The 25,712-nt window shown below is 39.7% G+C and overlaps 2 protein-coding genes across 5 annotated transcripts in view; one reads left to right on the forward strand and one right to left on the reverse strand.

The window, feature by feature from the left end:
* Nucleotides 1–23,765, reverse strand: part of COL4A4 (collagen type IV alpha 4 chain) — a 106,978-nt gene extending 83,213 nt beyond the window's left edge. For both annotated transcript variants that reach the window (XM_045575351.1, XM_036422016.2), the window contains exons 1-4: nucleotides 23,629–23,765; nucleotides 8,125–8,261; nucleotides 5,080–5,122; nucleotides 981–1,055 (exon numbers count right to left, since the gene is read on the reverse strand). In XM_045575351.1, the coding sequence (XP_045431307.1) occupies nucleotides 981–1,055; nucleotides 5,080–5,122; nucleotides 8,125–8,186 (180 nt within the window). In that variant the 5' untranslated portion in view covers nucleotides 8,187–8,261; nucleotides 23,629–23,765. The remainder of the gene's footprint in view (nucleotides 1–980; nucleotides 1,056–5,079; nucleotides 5,123–8,124; nucleotides 8,262–23,628) is intronic.
* A 356-nt stretch (nucleotides 23,766–24,121) lies between these two features.
* COL4A3 (collagen type IV alpha 3 chain) overlaps nucleotides 24,122–25,712 on the forward strand; it is a 115,133-nt gene continuing 113,542 nt past the window's right edge. For all 3 annotated transcript variants that reach the window (XR_006740460.1, XM_045575354.1, XM_045575353.1), the window contains exon 1: nucleotides 24,122–24,474. Coding sequence is in view for 2 of the 3 variants with exons in the window: in XM_045575354.1 (XP_045431310.1) it covers nucleotides 24,340–24,474 (135 nt within the window). In the remaining variant the exon portion in view is untranslated. The remainder of the gene's footprint in view (nucleotides 24,475–25,712) is intronic.

Consider the following 25,712-nt stretch of genomic DNA (forward strand, 5'->3'; position numbering starts at 1 on the left):
CTGTAAGATTGTGGAAGTATTTTTAATCAAAAGAATTTTTTATTTAATTCTCTAGCACAAATGAGTTAGTGGGCTGCCAGCTGCTTCAGCAACTATATAAGGGAGAGTCTTATAAATATCCAGTAGATCCACTATACCCAAAAGGGTTCTTGGGCATTTCAAGACCAGAGAGTCTTGTGTAGTCAAAATCAACACTCTGGGTGGATTTGAGCAAGACACGCAGGGCTTTGTGCCTCTGTCTTCTGCACCGAAAGGTCAGTACAAGGCTATAAGAAAGTTGTTGTGAGAAGTCAGCGCTTGGCACAGGAGAAATACGTGAGAAATGAGACTATTCCTTTTATTATAGATCACTAGACCACAGTATTTCAACAGGTGTTATCCAAATAAGAGTCTTATAAACATATGTCTGGAAACACTAGTTTAAACAAAGTTAAGCAAGCTTTAAAAAAAAAAACAAAAAAACTAACTGCAGCCTTTAAAATGCTGATATGCAACATGAATATCAAGATAGCCACCCAGGATGTCTCCTTTAACAATGGGACCCTTTCTGCAGTTGGCAAATCACTGGGTGAAACACTGCTGTCCAGACTGTCTGCTAAGCCTGATGCATGGTCTAATGTAATTGAGATTGCTTCTCAGAATGTACAGAACTTTGGTTATAAAAGATGCAAACATTGTCGACCACCAGAATGTGCTAAGAATCCAGGACTACTTAATGTTAAATATCACGAATGGATCAAAATTCAGAATGCTGTCCATGTTGATTTTTTAAGAACATTTATTGTGGTAAGAACACTTACCACTAGGTTAACCCTCTCAACAAGTGTTTAAGGAAGCAATTCATTACTGTGGACCATAGCCAGAATGCTATACAGCAGATCTCTAGAGCTTACTCAACTTGCTTAACTGAAACTCTATGCCCTTTAATTAGTACCTGCTATTTCCCCTCCCCGTGTCCATGTGGGGTTTACATCACTTACCCGCGACCCCTTTTCAGGAAAGCACTGGCAGACAGAGCAATTTCTCCCTCCACAAGGAGTGAACTTCTTTCCGCTCTGGAAGGTGAAACATCTGATTCAGTACATGCAACACATCCCTTAGCCATGTACGTGATACACACATTACAAGCACGCTTGATTTGCCTAACTCATGAGGAGACCAGAGTATACCTTTAGCTTTGAGTCTTGAAAATAAGAGACTAAGAGTGTTAGATAAAAAGGTAGAGATTTTACCTTGTGGCTTGATAAGAAAGAGGATCGATGACTTTGTGAGAAGAGTAAAAATCTATGTGGGCCAGGATACTTTATGTCAGCGAGGACTTCCAAAAGGCTCTTTTGAAGCTAATTGGCTTTCACCAGAACCTTTGGCATTTCTGTCTCCAGTTTAAGATTCATTTATTAAGTTGTGAATGATCTTAGAGTGTAAAGTGTATAGTTAGGAAAAATGTAAGTGCACAATGGTGTCTAATTCAGAGTATAAGTTTGACTGCTTTTCTTTTTCAGGACCCTCTTGTTTTACCTCCAAGATCAGTTAGGGCGTGTCTCCTTCATGGAGCCCCTCTGATGTCAACACTGGTAACAAATGGTTCTTCCTACAATTTGCTGATGCTTCAAGACGGTTCCTCCAAGATGTCTCTCAACCAGAAAGCTCCTGAACTTAAATAATTTGGGGCCTTCCCCCACTTTATCTGATTTTTCTTCAACACTCTCTTTAAAGACTCATGTATTTTCTCAACTTTAATGCTCCCCTCAAACACACACATGCTCTAATTTTGGGGAAATTAGTCCCCTGCTCTCACAAATCCTCATTATCTGCATCTAGAGTCATCCATCACTTCAATACAAAAAAAAAGTGTATTTCCAGAGGAGCTGTTTCCATAGGTAGATTCTTCAATGATGGTGCAGTTGAGATGAGCTCTGGGCTTTGTCACTGGCTTGAGCTGTGATTGGGAGAGTGGTGCCTAAAGCAGCTCCAGGGCCAGGAGCTGAGGGCATTAATACAAATGTCAGAAAGGCATGATCCAGCCACAGTTCACTGCAGCATGCATGTATTAACCACACATTTCTGTAACCGGTAGATTGTTTCAAACTCAAGGCTGTAAACTTAAGTCTTAGATTAATGTATAATGGGAAACAATTAAACCAATATTTATAGTTCTGATGTACTGATGTAAGTACATAGATATGTATGTGAATATATATATTTGTATACGAATATGCACATATATAAATATATGTATATAGGAGAGAAAGGAGTCTACATAGCATTTTTTTTCTTTTTCAATCACTTAATTTAGACTTCTTTTTTTTCTTTTTTCTTTTTTTCAGAAAAATGATGCTCAGAAACAATTCAAAAGAAAATATTTTTACATTAAGCATTAATGAAAAGATATCCTTATAAACAGAACTCTTAATGGGTCATTGAAAGTATATAAGAATTTAAACCTTGACAAGAGCTAAGCAATTAGATAATTAAAGTTTAAAAAATGTATTTGAAGTTTTAGAAATAGATGCCTCTTGAGTTTTGAGTAACATTGTTATTTATGATTAGAAACATAGAGTTTAAAATGCTGGTAAGGCAAAATAAATAAATTAATTAATTAAATTAATAAATGCCCAGGGCCAAGTCAGGATAGCATGAAAGCATTGGAATAACTAGTCTGAACACTTAGGTTCATTTGAGGTTGGGTTCATTACTATGTGTTCAGTGAAATAGCAAAACAACCAGGGAAAAAGGAGGGGCAGTTGATTCGATGGCTTGATAATAAAAGCAAGTTTGTTGTTTTATTGTTGTGTGTGTGTGTGTGTGTGTGTGTTTGTGTGTGTTGTTTGTTTGTGTTTTGTTTGTTTTTTAACTTCATTGGGCCAAGCATCACTGAGATGTTGGAGCACAATTACATTCAGAGAAGAATCAGTTTAAAATAGTTCAGCAGATTCTAATAAACAGAAATAGTTGTATGTAAAGCTTTGACTTGGATCAATAAAAGAAAAAAGCAAGAGGTAATTTTAGTCTCTACAAAGTTCTACGTTCGACACAGCCTAATAAACAGCATTTGAAAAGGAGGAGGCATTTGTAGAGGACAAATCTTAAATAAATAAATAAATAAATAAATAAATAAATAAATAAAATAAAAAACAGATTGTAGGAACCCATTAAAAGAAGATAAAGACTCTAGCTTAGACAAGTCAACATTCAAAATATATACTGACTCACTGGCAATATACTGACATTCTCTAAAAACAATGTAACTTCTTCAAAGAGAAGAAAAGGAAAAGTGAGGATCTGTTTTATGACAGATATTTTTAAATAAATATTTATTGCATAGAAAGTTTAAGAAGTTAATGTTATTAATTTATAGATTAGTCATCTGCCCCTCCTTTTTCCCTGGTTGTTTTGATATTTCACTGAACACATAGTAATGAACCAACCTCAAATGAACCTAAGTGTTCAGACTAGTTGTTTTAATGCTTTCATCCTGTCCTGACCTGGCCCTGGGCATTTATTAATTTAATTTTCTTTTTTTTACCTTACCACTATTTTCTTATTTGAAAAATAAATAACATATGCACATGATTTAAAAAAAAAAACACACACACACAAATAGTGCAAAAGAGTATAGTGGGAAAAGACATTTTCTCTTCCATTGTGGCCTCCCATTCTCTCGCCTGCAGGTAATTGATCTCCTCAAATTGGTGTCTGGGTATTTATAAGCATATTCATGTGATTATCATGTGCATACACACACAACTTTTTGGTGTAGTATATTTTCTTGGGCCTTGCTGTTTTCACTTAATCAGATGTTTTCAAAATCATACCAAAATAATACATTTGGCTCCAGACAAAGTATTCTAACTTGTGTAATCAGTCTTTACCTATGGAAATGTAACTATCTCCCTTCTTTTGCTACTGAACAATATCCTGCAACTAGTATTGTTGTGCATTTATCTTTATTCACAAGCCAATATAAGTATATATGATAATTTCCAAAAAGATAAATTCCAGTGTCAACAGCTAGTGCACTTAAAATCCTCCCATTGATACTGTAGCAATTTATATCTCCACCTTTACAACCCAACTATGGCATAGCCACTCCCCATGTGAACTCTAGAATCTCTGCCTACACAGGCTGGTGGGAGAATTCAGGGCAGGACCATCTTTAGTTTAGGAACCAAATTCACTCACATGGAACATAAGGAACAAAGGAAGTAAAATTTAGGATTCTGTAAACCATCATCATCATCATAATAAAAATAATATAATACAAAAATAAAGTTAGGAATGTCAAGTAGAATAAATAGAAAAAATCCACACACATATTTCAGTGTGTTTTCATTTATTATTTCAGGTGATGCTCTCAGGTGCATGTGAACTAAGTTGGAAAAATCTTATCTTTACTTCTATTAGGATAAACTGAGTCTTGGATAGGTTAAGAGATCAGTCATTGTCACAGCCAAGAACCAAGACTTCTCATTTCTGAACACAAATGCCTTCTACTCTTGACTGATAAGAAGAGAACAGAAAGAAGTTTTCTATTTGATTTGCTTTGATAATCACAGAAATTGGATTGGGTGGATCCAAGCTGGAGAGATGGACAAATAGAAATGTGTTCACTAGAGTGATTTAATCCAGCGCAGTTGTCTTTTAAGATCGACCTGAGTTACAGTCAGCCCATTGAATTTCCCAGAAACATCTGAAGTTGGTTTTTAATAACTGAGATTGTTAGATATTATTACAGAATGTTCTAGGCTTATCTTACTCCGAAGTTAAAATTTCAAATTTAATCTTATACTTCTTAATTTAATTGTGAAGTGGCCCAGCTGCTTTCTGGCCCTCTCCAAAAATGTTTTTAAGGATTATATTATAAAATAAAAACATCTCCAATATCATTTGGAGGCAGTTTGCTAAGCAATCTTGACTGTAAAAGATAAAAGAAACCTTAGAGTTCATCTAGTCCAACACTTTATTTTACAGATGAGAAAACTGAACCCCAGGGAGCTACTTGATTAAAAATATAACAAAAATAATGCATTCAATAAAGTGAATTTTCAGCATGCCATTGGAGCTAATTAATGTACTTACCCCATATACAAGTTGCATAGAAAAGATAATAAGCATAAGTGACCTACAAAAAAGCAAAAATGTAGATGAATTTAAACTGTCCCTTTTCATGCAAGCCATAATAAATAAGTAAATAAATAGAGGAATTAATTCTAGAAAACTCCTTATATTTAATAAGCTGTTGGCACCAGCTGATTGTCATCAGTGACAAGATAAACATTATCCTCTCTCTAGTGGTCTTCACTAACTTTTCCCTTATAATCAGTCCAGAAGTACTCACAGCCCTTAGTGAGGTCCTCATTGTGCTGGGTGTCCTGGACACACTGAAGGTGAGGCTTGGATGGATAGATGAGTGAAGGAAAATAACTCTCAAAATGAAAACTAGAGAGGAGAGGCTTTGCTCAGGAACGGTGCAAAGGCAGTGTATGCTGAATGATATTAAGAAAAGCCAACTATTGTAGAAGGAGGTAGGAGGGAAGGGAACCTAGCTGGATAGGGAACTAGTTTGAAAGGTAGTGGAAATAATATGGCTAGTTAGGGAAGGGTTAGGTAGTTCGGGTTCTTATTATTGAGGCAGAAATCTAACTGGAGTAACTTCATTATTATAAACAAATTTTAACAGAGGGGAAATGAACCAAAAGGGACCACTGTAAAGTCTGAATATTTGTGTCATTCAAATACATATGTTGAAATCCTAATCCAGATAGTATTATGAGATATGGCCTTTGGAATGGAATTCGGTCAAAAGGGTGGAATCCTCATGAATGGGATTAGTGTCCTAATAAAAGGGTCCCAGAGAGCTCTCCCACCCTCAAGGCAACAGTACACAACATGGAAGAGAGCCCTCCCCAGAATCCACCTTGCTGACACCCTGATCTTGGACTTCCAATCTACAGACCCATGAAAAATAAATTCCTGTTGCCATGCAGTCTATGGTGTTTGTCAGAGCAGCTGGGACTGACCAAGGTGACCACTAAACATTCACAATCATCGGCTTTGGTCTTATATTTGTCCAAGAGCTTCTGTAATTACCCTTAAAACAGCTATGATGGAGTTGGGGCTTCCAATCACATCATCCTCAAGGCTGAGAGAAGGGCCCCAGCCTGGGCCATGACTTCTCTGCCAGCCTGTCCTTTGTTCTGTGTATTCATCTCCTCACTGAACCCTCCCGTCCTGAGTGAGCCTTCATTCTCCACCCTCTACTCTTTCGTCCTGTGCTGAGATGCTGATAAACACCACAGCCACCCACAGAGCCATGCCCCTGGAGGAGGCCCTGGCTGGAACACAGGAAACAGGGGCGGGTCTAGCCACACTTACTGATTTCCACACTGAAGTCCCCCTTCTCCCGACCCATCTATTTGAATTCATGAAAATCCCCCAAAAGGTGAGGTGGGCATTTCAGTGAAGCGACTAAGTGAATTAAGAGAATAAAAAAGTGAAAGAGGTATTAGACTCAGTAATAAACTGTTTTCAATCAAGTTAAAGTATTTACAATCATTGTTTGTTAAGTGGCTCTGTACCACGTTGGACATATGTAAATAAGGAAGGTTCTATATATATATCCTTAAAACTGTAGCCAGGATATGTTTTTCCACATTTTACTCGATGCAAAGGGACTCAGACATGTTGAATGATGTGCTCAAAAGTCACAGGCCGAATGGTACCAAGTTGGGGTGGGGGTGGTCAGGTCAGGTCTGAGTCTCTCCTTCCTCCTCCTCCTGCAGTATATGTTTAAAAATAATGAGTTCTTTAAAGAACCGTTTAAAATTAAGATTACTTTTCAGTTTCCTCCACATGCTCTCCACACAAGTAAGACTTGACAGTACTTCTGATAAGTACATGCTCCTTTCCACCACCCTCTCCTCCTTCATTGCCCATAATGTGTGTTTATAAGCTTGAAAACTTTTCATATTTTCATTATTTAATGTTCCTCTGCCTTAACTCCCAATGTCTCTTTTAGTCACTTGTAACAATGTCATCTTAGCTTCCTACTGCTGCTGTAACACATTACCCAAACTCAGAGGCTTAACACATAACACACATTCATTATCTTATGGTCTGGGGATCAGAAGTCCCAAATGGGTCTCACTGGCAAAAATCAAGGCATTGGCAGGGCTGTGTTCCTTCTGGAGGTACCAGGGGAGACCCTGTTCCCTGCCTTGTCTGGATTCTAGAGGCTGCCCACATCCCTTGGCTCATGCTCACTTCCATCTTCAACACCAGCAGGGGTGGGTCCAATCTCTCTCTTGCTGTATCCCTCTGACCTCCCCTCCTTCTACCACATCCCTTCCTGGACTCTCACTCTCCTGCGTCCTTCTACTTCGAAGGGCCCTTCTGATTATACTGGAGCCCCTCTGATAATCCAAGATAATCTCCCCCTGGAAAGGTTAGCTGATTAGCAATCTTAATTCCATGTGCAACTGTAAGTCTCCCTCACGACAAAACAAAACATAGTCATGGGATTAGGATGTACACTTCTTTGTGGGTATGTATCCTGCTTACTACATTCGTGAAATGTGTTGAACTAATTCTGCTAATTATAGGGACTCTGCTGCTCTGGACATACAGGAAACTTTTTGCTCTTCAAACCCAGTGTGTAAGAGCCAGATCCTGCAGCTTTTAAATGACCTCCTTCCCATTCAATAAGAGTATGTGGGTACAATTCAGGGAAAAGAGAAAGGATTTGTGTTTAATAATAAAAATTAGGTGCAAAATGGCAGGCATAACCCAAAGATTTCTGGAATGACTGGCTTTTTGACACATGAAGCATTCATATAATTCATACCTATAAAATCAACATTGAGCTCTAGCCAGTTTGGCTCAGTGGATAGAGTATTGGCCTGTGGACTGAAGGGACCAGGTTCAGTTCTGGTCCAGGGCACATGCCCAGATTGCAGGCTCGATCCCCAGTAGATGATGTGCAGGAGGTAGCAGATCAATGATTCTCTCTCGTCATTGATGTTTCTATCTCTCTCTCCCTCTCCCTTCCTCTCTGAAATAAATGAAAATATAAAAAACAAGATTGAGTAAGCATTATTATTGAATAGAAGCACTGAGGATACTTACCAGGGCTTTGTGGCTAAGAGCTTGAACCACCAGAAAGAGCACCTTGCTACCTCCATGTGCATGGCTTACTGCACAGCCAGTCTGAGTCCTTAGTCTTCTCTTCTGGATGATTCTCATTCATAAGTGAGGTTTAAAGTCTGTACATGGTAAATATAAACATAGCCTTTAAAACACAGTTTGGATTATAAAATTCAAATAATTACTTTCCTTGTCCATAGTTAGTGATAAAAATATTTTTTGAAACAAATCTTCAAAAAATTATATAATCTTTCCTTAGTGGTGATTAAATGGAATAAATATCAATTTTTATTCTTAAAAATAAAAATATTCTCAAATTCCTTATATGTCAAATATGTTTTTGAGAAGTAAAAAGTGTATCTATATACATATATATGCATAAAATGCTTGCATAGAAAGTATTGCTTCATTTCTCTAAGTGGAATTTTCTTTTATTTAATTGTTTTCCTTGAAAATCCAATTTAAATTCACTCAAGTGCTTGAAAGTAGGAAAGGAACCTTCTAGTGTAGAAATACATATTTTGTATATATAGAACAAATATATGTAATATAATTTTATGTAAAATGATACAACTAATGTGGAAACATTTTGATAGTGCCTCAAAAAGTTAAACATAAGAGTTACCATCTGAACCAGCTATTCCATTTCTAGTTATATAACCAAGAGAATTGGCAATATATGTTTACACAAAAACTCGCACATGAATATTCATAGTAGAATTATTCATAATAGCCCAAAAGCAGAAACAAGCCAAATGTCCATCAACTGATGACTGGATAAGCAAAATGTGCTATATCCATACATTCCCTTTGGCCATAAAATAAAATGGAAGACTGATACATGCTACAACATGGATGAATCTTAAACACTATGCTAAGTGAAAGGAGTCACATACTTTATGATTTCCTATAGATGAAATATCCAAAACAGGCAAATCCATAGAGACAGAAAATCAATTAGTGATTATGAGAGGTTGCCAAAGAGGAGAATTGGGAGGTACGGAGTTTCTTTTGGGGTGATGGACATGTTCTGTAATTAGATAGTGGTGATGGTTACACAACATTCTGACTATACTAAAAAACACTGAATTATAAATTCTAAAGGAGTAAAAAAGATGAATTTTATTTTGTGAAATTTATCTCAATAAAATAAGAACTTAAGACTTTAATAAAAGATAATTTTGGCTCAAAGAATTGAAATGTCTCATCTTAAAAACTGGCTTATCTGAACACCAGAAATGGGCAGAGAGAAGAAAATTAGGAGTATTGAATATTACAAGCTATTTTTAAATTTCTGGGTAAAATCTGGATAACCTAACTCAATGCTGTATTTATGAGAGGCTAGTTTTCTAAGTAAGTTTTCTAAGTGGTAGAACAACATTCCATGATACAGTTTCACAATCAATAGAAACAGAATCTCTTTGAGTGCCCAGATCTTTTCCCATCCCTAAATCCATCCTTTTAAATAAAGGCTTTTTTAGTTTCATTCTAGAAGCCAGTCTCAAGAAAACAAATTATTGTTTTTGAAGGAATGCATGAATTGGTTTGAATCATTTTAAATGTACTTGATATCTGTAATAATAAAAGCATAATATTCTAATTAGACTGGATGTCCTTCTAGATGATCTTCCAGATGAAACTGGGGCTATGAGGACTGAGCCCCTTGCACAAATTTTGTGCATTGGGCCTCTAGCTTTAAAAAAATAGAAAGCACAGGCAGAAATCAATGAAGATCAGAGATATTTGCACTTTTACCCAAAAAGAGATACATGATGCAATTATTCTCTATGCATAATTGTGATAAAGGGGGTACAAAAGGGGATTTTATTAAAATAGAGTATTGCTGTAATCACCTTTCAGAGTAAGAATGCCTTATCACGGATCACGGTCTTGAAACCTAGGAGTTTCTTTGTACATTTTTTTAAAAATATATTTTATTGATTTTTCACAGAGAGGAAGAGAGAGGGATAGAGAGTTAGAAACATCGATGAGAGAGAATCATCGATTAGCTGCCTCTTGCACACCCTCCACCGGGGATGTGCCCACAACCAAGGTACATGCCCTTGCCCGGAATCGAACCCGGGACCTTTCAGTCCACAGGCCAACGCTCTATCCACTGAGCCAAACCAGTCCCGGCTCTTTGTACATTTTAATAGAATTGCTGGATGGCTGGACAGATGGATGGACAGATGGAACAATCTGCAGAAAACTTAACTGGTCTCCCCATTAGTGGGACTGCCCAATGTGAAAGATACTGATAATAACAGACACAATTACATGGGGAGTATCTGATGCATTCTCACCACCATGCACTTATTTATCGTATATGGTTTATGACCACATGGATTTCATCTTTGTTTTTAAGTTTATTTTTTATTGTTGACATTATTACAGATGTCCCCTATTTTTTCCCTCTCCTGCCTCCACCTAGGCCCCACCCCATCCCAGGCCTTCACCACACTAATACTCTGTTTCCCCCAAAATAAGACAGTGTCTTATATTAATTTTTTCTCCCAAAGTTGCCCTAGGTCTTATTTTCAGGGGATGTCTTTCCATGCACTAGGTCTTATTTTTGGAGGATGTCTTATTTTCGGGAAAACATGGTAGGTTCAGAGGCTTGGATGCATGGAACAGACTGACAGATCTCAGAGGTGAGAGGAGTAGGGTGGATGGGAGGAGATTGACCAAAGAAATTATGTGCATACATGCATACCCCATGAATACTCTCAACAGTGTGGTAAAGGGATTTCATCTGTTTTTATTCCGGATTTATCCCCAGTGCCACAATAATGTCTGGAACACAGTAAGTGCTCCAGGATGCATTTGTTGGATGTATAAACTTGGGGAAGACACTTTGGAATGTGAAACCAATATATTATTGTAAATAGGAAATGTAAGATGAGGCTAACTCTGAATACAGGTGAGGAAGTGGAGGAAGGGAGAGTGAGGAAGATGGAGAGAAACCATAACAGCTTTGGGGGGAGTGAAGAGAAACAAGCACTTACTGACCATATGTAGGATTCTTTGCTAAGTGTTGTTCACATCAAGTCACTTCCTTTTCATCGGGTTTAGTAAGAAAAGTATTATTTCTTTTTTTTAATATATATTTTATTGACTTTTTACAGAGAGGAGGAGAGAGGGATAGAGAGCTAGAAATGTCGATGAGAGCGAAACATCGACCAGCTGCCTCTTGCACACCCCCTACTGGGGATGTGCCTGCAACCAATGTACATGCCCTTGACCGGAATTGAACCTGGTACCTTTCAGTCCGCAGACCAACACTCTACCACTGAGCCAAAATGGTTTCGGCCAAAGTATTATTTCTATTGTATAGAAAAAACAAACTGGATAAACGCAAGTAATCTGTACAAAGTAACAGAGCTAATAACTAGCAGAACTGACTGTAATACATATCCCTTCTCCCACCTGACCACAGGCATGGCAGCCTTCAGACTTTTCTGTTCTCATACTCCCATAAGAATTTTGAAAAACCTATGCACACTCCTTCTTTCTTTTTTTTTCAAGTTCATATCTAAAATTTTCATCTTCTTTTAAATAGTTCCAAAGAGTATAATTTGGAACACTGTAAATGATGACCTATAAAATAAAACTATTTCAGGTGTGGCCTAGAAATCATAAGGCCATGGAAATTAATTTTTACCACCAATTAATTGTTATTATCAATGTCCTTTCAGTTTAAAATATATGTGTACAAGTTCTTTAACAACAGAATTTTATATTAATTTTCTTCTTGAATTCATATTTATATTCTTTCTCCACATACATGCTAGTGAAATATAATTCTATACTTGAAAATCATATTGATCACCCTATCATACTTCTCTGCAACAAAAAATTAAATAAATGAAATATTTTGATATCCTATGAATTGCAAATTTCTGTCTTAAAAATGTATTGTTTTCTAGATTGGCTCATCATTATGATGATTAATAGTATGCCATTCATCAAATAAATTTAAATTTTGATATATAATTACTAAACATTAAAAGTTAAATTTTATTGGAATTGTAGTTGGTGGTGAATTAATGGGGCTTTTTTGTATCTCCATTTAGCTCTAAATTAATAATACTTCTTACTGGAATAAGACAGGTTCAACAACAATCTTACTTCTGTTTCAATTTTTAAAGCTCTAAATTCTAATAAAACATATTCTTACAAAAATAGAAAGTTGTGAATAAAAAGCATTTGTTACATAAATGTCATTAAATTGTATACCAAAAGCAATATAGACTTTATCATCCAGAATTATTTTGAGTGATGTTTCAGTCTTACTTCCATTGTGATGACTGCAAAAGTTGGGACCCACCTTGTCCGGAGGTCGTGGAGCCCAGGAGGCAGAACGCTTTCCATTCTCAACACTAGCATTTACACCGCACATCACTTGGCCCCATAAACAGTCCTTATACTCTGGGGTGGATGGGCACAGGAGAATGGGGTAAGAATATGTCTTTCTTTTAAAAAGTAGAGGAAGGACCGGTGTGAAAGGGGAGCTTAGAACCTGGACCACTTTCAGATAGAACAATTCTTTTTTAAAAATACATATTTTATTTATTTTATTTTTACAGAGAGGAAGAGAGAGGGATAGAGAGTTAGAAACATCAATGAGAGAGAAACATTGGTCAGCTGCATTCCGCACACTGCCTACTGGGGATGTGCCCGCAACCAAGGTACATGCCCTTGACTGGAATCGAACCTGGGACCCTTCAGTCTACAGGCTGACACTCCATCCACTGAGCCAAACCAGTTAGGGCCAGATAGAACAATTCTAAGAAAGAATATATATAGCAATTGAGAATCTAGAAATTAATTCCTATATTTAATTTTCCAAGTTGCCTGCGTGAATCATAAGTCTTTTTGTCCCCCCAAAGTCCATGTAGCTCAGTTTGAAGATCTCTGCCCTGAATGAGCTGCCAAATTCCCTTGTTCACTAGTTCACCTAGTCCTTGAGTGTGCCTCAAATAACTATCCCACAGCCTGTCTAGCCTAAATCAAGCCAGACTTTAGGACTGTTCTAAGCTGCAGCAATAGCTAAGCACAGCCCCATCCTCTCTCAGCTGGATAAATACTATGAACAGCATTGTGCACTACACTCTACAGTTCACAAAAGGCTGCCACACTTAATCCACAACAATCTATGAGAATTTTATTTGTTGCAACTGCCTGTGTGAAGAGCAAAAACACTTTTGTCTCAACCAAGCTTTTTTTATTCTGAGGATGAAAAAGGGGGAAGGCTGCATGACAGTTTTGCAAACTCAAAGACCTAAAGTACCTACAAAGGATGGTCTGAAATGAAAACTTGAACTAAAAGCAGTTTATAGGAAATAGTCATGTCCCTAGGCCAGTGTCTTCCCAGACAAAGGTCAATCTTTACCTTAACTGAGCCTATTGTTTTTTTGCATCTACTATAACAAGCCTATCAGTAAACAACCTCCCTTTTTTCCAGACCCATCAGGGCACAACCTCTGCACCAAGCCTGAGACCATAAATTCCTACATTGTTCCTAATATCATGTTAATTGTTGATTAACTATCCTGTACCCACCTAAGTAAAAAGAATATTTGTCTATCATTTTACTTTTTGTCCAATCCCAGAGGTTTCCTCCTGCCTCTGTAATCTAATACCAACGGATTTCATGTAACCCATTTACATCTCCTCCTTTGATTGAAATGTATAGAACAAGATGAAAAACCACCATTCTCTGGAGCATTATCCCAATAAGTTGAGATTCTGCTTCTCAGCAATTATCAACAATTTGGCTCAAATAAACTCACAAAAATTCTTTACAGGTTTGAATGGTTTTATGTTAACAATTCCATCAAACAAAAAAACACCCATCACTCAGAACAGCATCCCTCTAACCTATCATCTCACAAATAAATGGCTGTCATCGCTTGACACTGTGTTTCCAGTGGAGTCTATAAATACTACCAAAAAAAAAAACCATAACAAACAAACAAACAAACAAACAAACAAAAAAACACACCAAAATCTCTAAACAATCCAAAATGCTATGCCATGAACTGCCATGAACATGTATGCAAACAATAGCTTTGGAAGACTGCCTATCTAGAAAACTTCTGCAAAAGTTGTGTGCCTTTCAAAGAACATGATTTCTTTTGCCCATTTTTATTCCCAAGGCAGGGGTGTTCTCCATTGACTGATCCTAGCCCTGTCAGCCCAGCTAGCTTGGGAGTGACCAAGTTTCCATCACCTGATGCTGTTTTCCTAATTGACATGTTGGGGATAACCACCTGACCAGCCTAAGGCTTGGCTTAGTGACACTGAACTCTCTGACTCTGAGCCGGAGGATGGTGCTGAAAGATAATCTGGATCAGTTCTCTTGGAAAGCTGTAATTAGGAAACTGAGAGTAGAAATGAGGTTGAGAGAGGACGGATGTATCCAGAAATGCCCTGAAGCTGAGTAGGACATTAGAAAATGGGGGCAGGTCAAGGCAAAGTACAAACCTTAATTTAGAAAGAAAAGCAAAAAACAAAAAAACAGATATGAAGAGTAATCATAAACAGCACTTTTCAAGAGAAGAAAATGCAAAAAGATAGAGTGTTTCATGAGAGGACTGAAGATTAGCTCATTCCCAAGAGCTATTCCTGGTGCAGTCTTAGAGTCACTGTCTATTACTTGAGCAAACTGACCTGGGCAACTAGTTCAAGGGCAGTGACACAACCGGGAGCTCATCTGGAAACCCCCAACAGAGGGAAAGTGAATTTAGGTGCCCAAGTGAGGTCCATAGGCACTTTCGCAGTATGTATACATATGGTTTCCAGCATGTATATTCAGTAAATAGTACTGTTCTCTTCTTCCAGATCCTTGAGGCCATTTCTTTTCTTTAATATATATATATATATATTTCCTATATATTGATTTCAGAGAGGAAGGGAGAGGGAGAGCGAGATATTATAGAAACATCAATTATAAGAGAGAATCACTGATCAGCTGCCTCCTGCCCAACCCCACCCCAACCCCACTGGGGATTGAGCCCCCAACCAGGGCATGTGCTCTTGACCTGAATTGAACTTGGGATCCTTCAGTCTACAAGGTGACACTCTATCCACTGAGCTAAATTTGCTAGAGCAGGTCATTTCTTTTTTTATGAAAATTTTGGATTCCAACTCCACTGAGAATATCTTCCAAATGCTAAGTCTGGAAACAAGATCTGAGATATTCCAAATCACAATCTCTACCATGGGGAATGTGTTTTTTCTGCAACACAATCTTGAAAAAAGTACACTTTAATGGGGTTCTCATTGACTGGGGAGTTGGGGTGGGCAATGGCCAAGATTGGAGGACCAGATAAACTGGAGACTGAGCAGCAGAATCTTCTGCTAAAAAGGTAGCAGAAGTATGTCTTCTCTTTTCCCAAGTAACATTTTAGTCTACATTCTTTTTAATAATAATGTTTTTGTTCTTTCAGAAAAATAACTTCCTCTTAACTCAGTGACTACATGTTCTTTTCTTTTAACCTTCTGACACTGAACTATTTGAAAACTCTCTTCTAAGGCCAAGTGTTTTTTTAATGGTTTGAGCACCTACTTGTATATACCTTTTTCTTTCCAAAATAGAATTCCTAAAGGCTAAGATTTTGGAAATAAATAAATAAATAAATAAATAAATAAATAAGCAAGCAAAGGGCCTCAAAGGCTAGAAAAAATGCTCCCAGATAAAGAATGGCATGTCCTATCTACCTTAGAGGCCGACATTTTTCAAGGTTTACACATTCCTTGTTAAGAAATCATCTGGCCCTGGCTGGGTTTAAAGTGTGGTCCGATACACCAAAACAGTTGTGGGTTCAATTCCTAGTCAGGGCATGTATAATACATCGGGGGTGGGTTCAATCCCTGGACAGGGCATGTATGGGAGGCAACTGATCAATGTCTGTCTCTCTCTCTCTCTCTCTCTCTCTCTCTCTCTCTCTCTCTCTCTCTCTCTCTTCCCCTCTCTTTCACTTTCTAACAATCAAATAAAAACATATTGTAGGTGAAAATTTTAAAAAGAGAGAGAGAGATCAACTAACCTTTTTCCAACATACAAGCTGGTTGCTTGGTTTTGCTCTTTCTAAAATCCCATATCTTCTGGTTGACTCTATTTGCAGTATTGCAGAGACTTCAGGTTAGTTTGAGCTTTTTAGTAAAAACAGTCAATCTCACCAAACACCACAAGGTTTTTAAAGTGGGTCATGAATCTGTGTGGTCCATGAACCACTGGAATGTGACTAGAGCCTCATATTCCCTAAGAAGCAACAGGGATAAACTTGAAAACTACTCAAGTAAATTCTTGAGAATGACTCTGAGTTTCAACTTGATTAGAATGTTGCTGGATTGTGGCCAAACCCACCCCTACCTCTCTTACTCCCTTGGTTCAGTTGAATTGTTTAAGAGTGCTGCAAAGTTCTCAGTTGACCTTGGAGTTGAGTTTGCTAGTGTAGGGCCAACTGGACCATATCTTAACTAATCCATCACTCTCCCAATATTGGCTTTTCTTATCATATAGTCCTTTGCTGTCTCCTCCCAATATCAACAGAAAATTTGACATCATAATAATGTTACCACATGGAAAAGACATGGAAATGATACATGCTCTAAAAACATACAACTAATTTTCAAAACCGGATGGGCCCTTCTATTCCAACTCAAGAATGACAAACTCAGAATGCTACAGGTCTCTTGCCAAAAACACTAATCCTCAGGTTTCTCTTGGCCTGTGATTTTCCTGGGCAGGGCTAAAGTGACTCTATCTGAAGTCACTTTCAGACCTCCAGGAACTGCCTTTGGGTTGAGCTCAGGCAGTAATATCCTGAGATCCCATTCTCCATCCCACAACCCCAATGTGATGTTAGCGTTTGTTTGCCTTAGATGACTTATTTCCTCTTCCTGAGAGACTGGCTGCCTTCCCCTCCTGGTGCCTTGTGCCCTCGTGGTTATGGATGAAAGCAGAGCTCTATAGTTAAAAATATTATCTTAAGATCTTGATCAATTAGCAATGCAACCTTGAGCAAATTCGTAACCCCTCTGGGCTCTTGAGTTCCCAGGATATAAAACCAGTACCTGAGAGAATTGCATGAGTCTAATTCTACTGCCTAGCATAGTGCTTGCTCTGTGGGGGCAGATCAATAAATGTTTATTTCCTCCTTCCTAAATTATTGTAAAGTTAAAAAGACCTCCTAATAAATTTTTGAAGGAATAAAAAGTTGGGAATTGGGGCAATCCTTAGGCAGAGCTCAGGAAGAGACAAGACTTGGTATGGAAAGAAGAAAGAGAAATAAAAAGGAAGACTAAACTATAACAGTTTTAAACAACAAGAGAGAGAAATTAGTGAGAGGTATGAATCATCAGTTATTTCAGAAGAAGATATGTGAAGAACAATTCTAATGAGAATCAGAATTAACCTAAGCCTTCTGAGAGGACACTAGGAAAAGGTTTGTATTTGATTTAATGAATCAGAAGCTGACTCTTTCTGCTATTGCCATTGTTATTGCTGATGCTTCTTTCCCTCTCCTCTTCTTCCCCACCATCAACCTAGTCATCATCATTATCATCATCATCATCATCATTCTACCATAAGAAATGATGATGAGCAGCATTTTCAGAGGACTACCTATGTGCTAAACATTGTGCTAAGGGCTTAACCCAGATGTGTAATCTTGCAAATAACCTTGAGGTGAGTGATATAATTACTTTTTGACCCCTGCAAATAAGTTACATAGTCAGTAAGTGAAATTTCCAGGATTTAATCTCTGAAGTTTCTTTCTTAACCACTACACTACACATAATTCATGGAAACTCATGAGTGAGTTCCAAGGATATAATGTCTGGAAGCATAGAGTTAGCCTTCAATATAATAATAGCATTAAGAATCTATAATAATAAAAGCATACTATGCTAATTAGGCCAGACGACCTTCAGGATGTCCTTCCAGACAAAGCTACAGCTGCAGCGAGAGGCTGAGACAGCCTTGCATAAATTTTGTGCATCGGGCACCTAGTCCATTATAAATGCAATGATACACTATGATCCAAAGTGTATCATTGTTCTGTTTCCTGTGAATCTCAGAAAATTTGAGTTCTCATGTGAAGTTCTATATGTTTGATACCTAGAAACTCCTCTAGGACAGCTGGATATCTTAAAGGCACCATTTCCCACAAGACAATGGTACTGATGAAAGAAGAGAAATGTGTGAATGAATAGAACAAAAAAAGCCAAACTTGTGATTTTGCATGAAAGTGCCAAAGAAATGGAACAGAGACAGAAAATCTTTTCAACAAATGATGCACAAGCAACTATATATCCATATAGAAAAGGAACCTGTCGTCAACTCCAAATTAACTCAAAATGGATCACTGACTTGAATGTAAAAATATAATAAAAGAAGAAAATAGGAGCAATATTTGCCGCGTTAGCTTAGATGTCATTTTCTCAGAAAACAAGATAAGCACAAACCTTATAAAATAAAAAGTTTATAAATTAGGTGGATTTCATCACAATAAACACATTTGCTTTTCAAAAGACACCAATAAGGAAATGACAAACCACAGAATGGGAGAAAATAATAATAAATAAATAAATCTGGCATGGGTCTTGTATCCAGAATACATAGTAACTATAACTCAACAGTAGGATAGAAACAACCATTTTTATTTGAATATTCACCTCAAAAAAGTATAAATGGTTAATAATTTTGTGAAAAGATTCTCAACATCATTAGTTATCAGGGAAGTGAAGAGCACATTGGCATAGCACTGTATAAGTACAGTACTAGAATAGCTAAAATTAAAAAAACTGACAATACCAAAAGAACACACCACAAATATATGGAGCAACTGGAACTCTCATACATTGCTAGTGAGAATGTAAATGATACAACTGCTTAGAAAAACTGTCTCTTTTATAATGAAACATACATCTCACATATAATCAGCCATTTTACTCCTAAGTATTTATTCAAGAGAAATAAAAACACATGTCCTCACAAAGCCTTGAACAAAAATATTCATAGCAGCTTGATTTGCAGTAGCCCCAAACTGGAAACAATTCAAATGTGCAACAATAGGTAAATGGATATTTTTGTAAAGTGATATCCATACAATGGAATACTACTTAGCCATAGAAAGGAACAAATATTGTTCTGCTGAGTCAGAGAAGCTAGACACAAAAGAGAACATACTATGTGATTCCATTTACATAAAATCCTAGAAAATTCCTACTACTCCACAGAGACAAAAACAAATCAGTGATTGCCTGGGAATGGGATGGGCAGAGGGATGACTACAAAGGGGCAGGAAGCAACTTTGGGGAGTGATAAGAAGATCTGCATCATGATTATGGTATTGGCTTCACAGAGTCAATGCATCCTACAAAGCTCCTTGATTTAGGTACTTAAAAATGGGTGCTGGTTTCTGCACATAAATTACAACTCAATAAATTTATATTTTAAATGTCTCAGTTATGTTAAAAGTAATCTGTTTCTTCCCTCAAAGGACTTGTAACCCAGAAAAGTAGAATAAGTGACAGTTTCTGTGCTATATAATAAAGGTTTGAACAAAGGTCTTCTCAGAGACCATGACCTTTGATCTTTGACTTAGATCTCAAAACACAGGTTAATTACATCATACAGACTACAGAGGAGTTCCTTGAAGTGGAAGGAACAGCAAGTACAAAGGCCTGAAGTAAGAAAGTGTATAGAGTGAACCTAAGAAGTTTGAGGCGAAACAGGAAAGCTTTTAGAAATTGATTTTGGGCCATTCTATTCTAGAAAGTGTAAAAAATAGCTGTAAAGGCAAAGAAGAGTTCTGAAAGCTTTAAAATAAGCAAGTGACATGATGAAAGTGATGGGCATTACTAACTATCACCAAATATTTCCAGCTCTTTCCAGGAATGTAGTAGATTTCATTTCCCTGCCACTTGCAAAATGAAGCATGGTCACATAACCACTTTGGCCAATGAAATGTGAAGTAGTATGTGTCACATCCACATGAAAACTTTTAGAGCAGTTTTTGATTTGGCACATTCTCTTCCCCTTCTGAGTGATCAGAGAAGAGCAGTTGAGTGAGACATTCCAGGAAGTTCCTGAGAGGCCATAATAAACAGAGCTCCTCACCTTTCCCATCTTGCTACATCCTGTGATGAGCATGTCACATAAATGGAGAAAAAAAAAGTCTTGTTTCTATAAGACTGATGCTTAGTGATTGTTCGTAATTGCCCCCAAAGTAATCTAACCTTCCTGAGACGATGTGCAGGTTTAGTGGAACTCTGACTATTACATAGATGATGGATTTCACACAAGAGAACTTACAGGGGAGGATACTGCAATCCACAGTTGATACGTGCAGGCACTAAGGCAGGGCCATGAGCTCAGAAAAGAATCTGGAGATGTAATAGCAAGAACTGACATGTGTTGATAATGACTGAGATTCCAAAAGAACCTAGGGGTCAACTATTCTAGAGGTGTTGAAAAGAGAAAGTTCTTACAAGAAGAGGAATGACTAAGTGGGGAGGGTTAAGTAAAACAAGATTAATTTTAAAATTAATTAAGATTAAATTTAACCTTTCGAAAAGGTTAAACAAGGAGCTACAAGCAGTCTGGCAAAGTGCAACTCGTCAAAGGCAGAAGCACATCCCTATCCAAAGAAAGATCATGAACTTTGGAAGAAAACAGACCTGGGTGTGAATCCTCAGTGAATTTGTCAAGTCATCCAATGTCATTCATTCAGCAAACAGTACTAGTAACCAACTTCAGTCATTCATTCAGCAATTGAACACCCTAAAGTTCCTCCCCTAATGGGGCTTACATTCAAGCATAGGGAAGCCAACACTACATATTTCAGTATTTTGCAGAGAATAGACATGATGCTGTGATTATGACAAGGAGGCAAAAATAATTATATTGGGCTTATCAAAGACAATGACCACTTCACTTTGTTCAAAACACTTCTTGAACAAAAAGTGGCACCAAAGTCAAAGGTAGAGATTTCTGTGTCTTTTGTATATAATAAGGATAGTTTATTGATCACAAGGGAGCAAGTGGGTTGTGCTTCACCCATTTCTACTGAGATGAGAACATCTCTATCTTGTGCCACCATTTCTCATCCACCTTATCTTCCTTTGTGCAACTGGAGGATCAAATTTTACTATGGATTGTTTTGCGAAGACCCTGCATTGGATTTCTATAACTCCTTGAGGTGGGTGCCATGATTATGCCCAGCGTACAGAGGAGAAGACCTAGCCCAGAGAGGTTAGGTCACACTATTAAGTATGGAAATGATTCAAAATTCAGAGTCTACTGTCGATACCAAGCTCTTAACCATGCTTCTTCCTTACTGTACAGGGTGGAGGGAAAGTAGGTTTACAGTTGTGAGTACATAAACCAGAGAGTTTATTTTGTAATATTGTTATTGTATTATTTTTCAAATGAACAAGTGTAAACCTATTTGGTCTCCCCCTCCCCCCCTTCATATTTACATCACAAGTTTCTCTCCTGCTTTGTTGTGGCATCAGAAGTGAGGTGCAGTTGACTGCTCCACCCACTCCAAAGGTGATAAAACTAAGTCTGGTCTTTCATCAAAATGACTTGGCTTCAGGGAAAAGAAATTAAGGTCCAAATTGAGAAATCTTCTGGAATTCAGCAAAAAGGAGGAGCATTTAACACTAACTTTGAGATTATTTCCTGCTTTCTCCCCCTACCCCCCCCCTCTAAGAGTAGTGTTAGTCCATGCAAGATTATCATATGCCACTTGGAATTCTTGGACACTGTTATTTCAACAGAGCCTCTAATGTTCTGTCTACCCAGGATGGCAGGAGAAGTTTCCATAAGAACCTCCCTGTCAATAGGAAGATGCTACTACATACCACACTGCAATATATATGGCCTGGGCACATGTAATTCTTAATAAAGAGTTTAATATATATTTCATAAATATATAATCTTAATAAATATAACAAATATTTGATTTTACTTATATTTTTAATAATGCAATAAATCTTAATGAAGATGTAATAATAAAAGTCCATTTATTATTTTCCTAAGAAGAAACCCTGATTCCAGGCAGCTAACTTCACTGAAACATGCAAGTAAAGCAGTGGCTCTCAAACTTGGTTGTAGGTAAGAATTTCCTGGAAGCTTCAAAACAAACTGATATGGGAGTCCTACCACTGGAAAGTCTGGTGTAATTGGTCTGGGATGAACGAGGTATCAGGGGTCTTAGAGACTCCTTAGGAGATTCTAATGCACAACCACATTTGACAATTGCAGGCATAAAAAAAATAATAACAATAATAAATAAATAAAAAACAGAGGGAAGACTACATAGTCACTCTACAGCCAAAAGGAAAAGGGGTGTGTCTGCATTCATCTACTGCCAGGGTTTTGTTCACCTCCATGGGTCTGCACACTATCAGACCCAATTCTAATTGAAGCGAGTGGTTCTCAGGGACCAAACCATCTATTTCACAGATGGTGTCTGAGGACCAGCTGCTGCAGATGTCAGCGGCACTGCTCCCACCCAGGGGTGCCAAACCTGGGGAAGAATTCAGGTGGTCTGTGAACTTGGATGGAAGTAAAAGTGACACCTCCAGCTTCACTGGCTTTCCTGGAAGCTCAGCATTTCCTTAGGCGATGAATATGGGCAACGAACTGCAATAGTACTGACAGCTCCTGGGAGTTCGCAGCCGCTGATGTTTTCATGTCACATTTCAGTTTTGCAGTTGGACTACTTTAAGATTAAAGTTATTTTAATAAATCTATTATCAGGTCTAGGTATTTAATGCAATGCTAATGATATTCGTCTGTTGTTATATCATGACTTTAATAGTCTGATCCTTGCATTCCAGTAGAACTGATTCTGATTTAACTGCGTTTCCTGTATTTAAAAGCATTATTCTGAGAAGGGTCTGAAAGAATCCCCAGAGTCAATGTGGTCAGTGGCACAAGAAAGGGCACCGGCCCGGCTTTGCAGAGTGTGCCCTGACCAGCCAGATAACTGCACTGTTTGCGTCCCAGGCCACCTCACCCAGGGCACTGCAGGAGGGAGACACACCACCGGGGACAGAGATGGCTCTAGGTTTCCCCTGCACTTCCGCAGCAGATAAGATTTAGCCTGAAAAGCCAGTTCAACACAGCGGAGAATAGGATGGGCATTCTCTTTCGCCTCAGCTGCCTTTTGCTCTTGGCATTTCGGAGTGCCCAGACTGCCAGGCTGGTGGTAACTTGAGCCTCCAAATTAATCAAAACACACAGCGCCCGGTTCAAACCCAGGCAGACAAGCCAGGGAGCCAGACACGTTCAACTCTGGTAACCCCCAGGCTCCTGGTGCCCCCCACCTCCCACCCCGCACCCCGCACCCCGCACCCCGCACCCCGCACGCCCCACCAGAGATGCCAGATTTCCTCCACTGCCCCCACCGGCAGGTGTCCCATGCCCTGGGCAGTGACTGTCCAAACTGGGTCCCGGCGCCTTACCTCAGGGGGCCGCCCCCAGCGCGGGGAGCCGCCCCATCTCCAGCCCGCTAGGCGCGCACCCCCAGGCTCTGCCGCGCCCCGATCTCCACCCAGCAGCCTCTCCGGGTGCGGCGGCTGGAGCGGAGCGGAGCGAGCAGTGAGACGGCACCGTCGGGAGCCGGAGCCGGCTGGCCCTCTCCAGCGCCGGCAGGCCCTCTCCAGCGCCCTCACCCCGCGCGCCTCCCACTAAATCTGGGCACGGCCGCTGGCCACTCCCTTCGCCCCCGCTCAGCCGCCTCCCCATCGCACCCCCCAAAAACCCCCACCTCCGCCCCGCACCCCGCCCGCGCCGCCTCGGCTCCCTCCGAGACCCGGGGAACATCCCTCCCTTCGCCCCCTCACCCTGGACCCTCGCCCACCTGCCCTTCCTCGCCTCCCGGGCACGACGCCCAGGTCGGAGGGACACAGCCCGGTGAGTTGCAGGGGTGGAAGGGGGTGGGGAGGGCGAGGGCGGGACCGGAGCCATTGCTTCCCTCCCTGGGAGCTGCCGTCAAAAGCCTGGGTGGGGAGGGACGGACGGCGCTGCCGGGCTCTACAGAACACGCCCCGGGCCGGCTGGCAGGCGAGGCCAGCTTTGCGGCCGGACTCCCCGCCCGAGAGCCACGCACGGGACGCGGCGGCCGCATCGCCCGCCGGAGCCGGACACGCGGGGACTCGGAGCGGGTGCCCACCATGGGCCCCTGGACGGCCTGGGGGCCGCCCGCCCTCCTGCGGCCGCAGGTGCCGGTGCTGGTGCTGGTGCAGGTGCAGGTGCAGGTGCTGGTGTTGCTGGTGGTGCTGCTGGCGGCCGCGCCTGCAGCGGGCAAGGTGAGTGCCGGGCGGCGACACCCCCATCCCGCGCGCTGCAACTCCCCCCCCCCCTCGGCCCGGGGGGCGCGCCGGCCAGGAGACCCTTCCTGATGGGTGCGGGGCCCATAAAGGGCCCTGGCAGGCATCGTGGGGGCGTGAGCCAGCGGGGATGCCCAGGGAGCAGGTGGGGAAGGAGGTGGGTGGGTAGATGATCGCCAGGGATGAATGCGTGAGAAGGCCGGACACGGAGACGCAGGGTGATGCCTCACAGGTTGGTGAATCAGAGCAGGCAGCATGTCCTGGCAGAGAGCGCACAGGGCTGGCAGTGGGAACCCCAGCAGGAGTCCTGGCCCTGCGGCTCCTTGGATGTCACTTCACGCTGAACTCTGACCTCTCCAGGTCTCGGTTTCCTCCTTGTCAAAGCTTGTGCTCCAGGGTTCAATCCGCATCGTCAGGAAAAGCCGATGCCATCACTGAAGAGTGAACAGCACCTTAGAGACAGCACTCCTCTTAGTATAAATGAAGCAATCTGTCACTTTCATTTCTAGTAGGAATTGGAAAGATTCCCCCATTCATTAAAAGCCAACCCATATTTCTTAGTCTTGGCGGCAATTAAAGATAAGTTGGGTGTCTGTTAGGACTCCTAGAGTTGAGTTACTTGATTTTTAAGTTGTGAAAATGAAATTTAACTTTGCAGGTTCTTTCTGTGATTTTTTACATTACATATTTTATCAATACTTTGGAAAAATAATTTGGGGTAATAATGCAGTTGTTTCATTTCCTAGCATGAGCAGATGTTTTACAAATTTAATGACAAGTTTATAATTGGAAATTAATAGTCGCATGCATTTCTGTTCCATAGAAAGATTTTTGGAACCGTTGGCCACATGTAATCCAAGTACTTTCCATGCAAGTTAAAATGTAAATTAAGAAATTACAGATGAAGCTAACATGCCCTTGATAACCTCCAAACATCTCCCCTTCCTCTGTCTAGACAAGGTATCCACTCACCACTTCATGGTTCTTTTGCAGCATTTCCTATGCATTTATTATACATGTACATATGTGGACCCACAATGTGTGTTTGTTTTTAACATAAATGATGTGATTGATTTTATATATATTATATATGTTATATGTTTGTTATATGTTATATGTTAACATCCTTTTGTAACCTGTAAACCTGTCCATGTCAATATTTAAGAAAGATCTATCTCTTTTTTCCTTTTTTGCCCCCTTGCATAGTTTTCTACAAT

This window comes from Pipistrellus kuhlii, unplaced genomic scaffold, assembly GCF_014108245.1.
Source record: "Pipistrellus kuhlii isolate mPipKuh1 unplaced genomic scaffold, mPipKuh1.p scaffold_m20_p_7, whole genome shotgun sequence".
NCBI classification, from domain to species: domain Eukaryota; kingdom Metazoa; phylum Chordata; class Mammalia; order Chiroptera; family Vespertilionidae; genus Pipistrellus; species Pipistrellus kuhlii.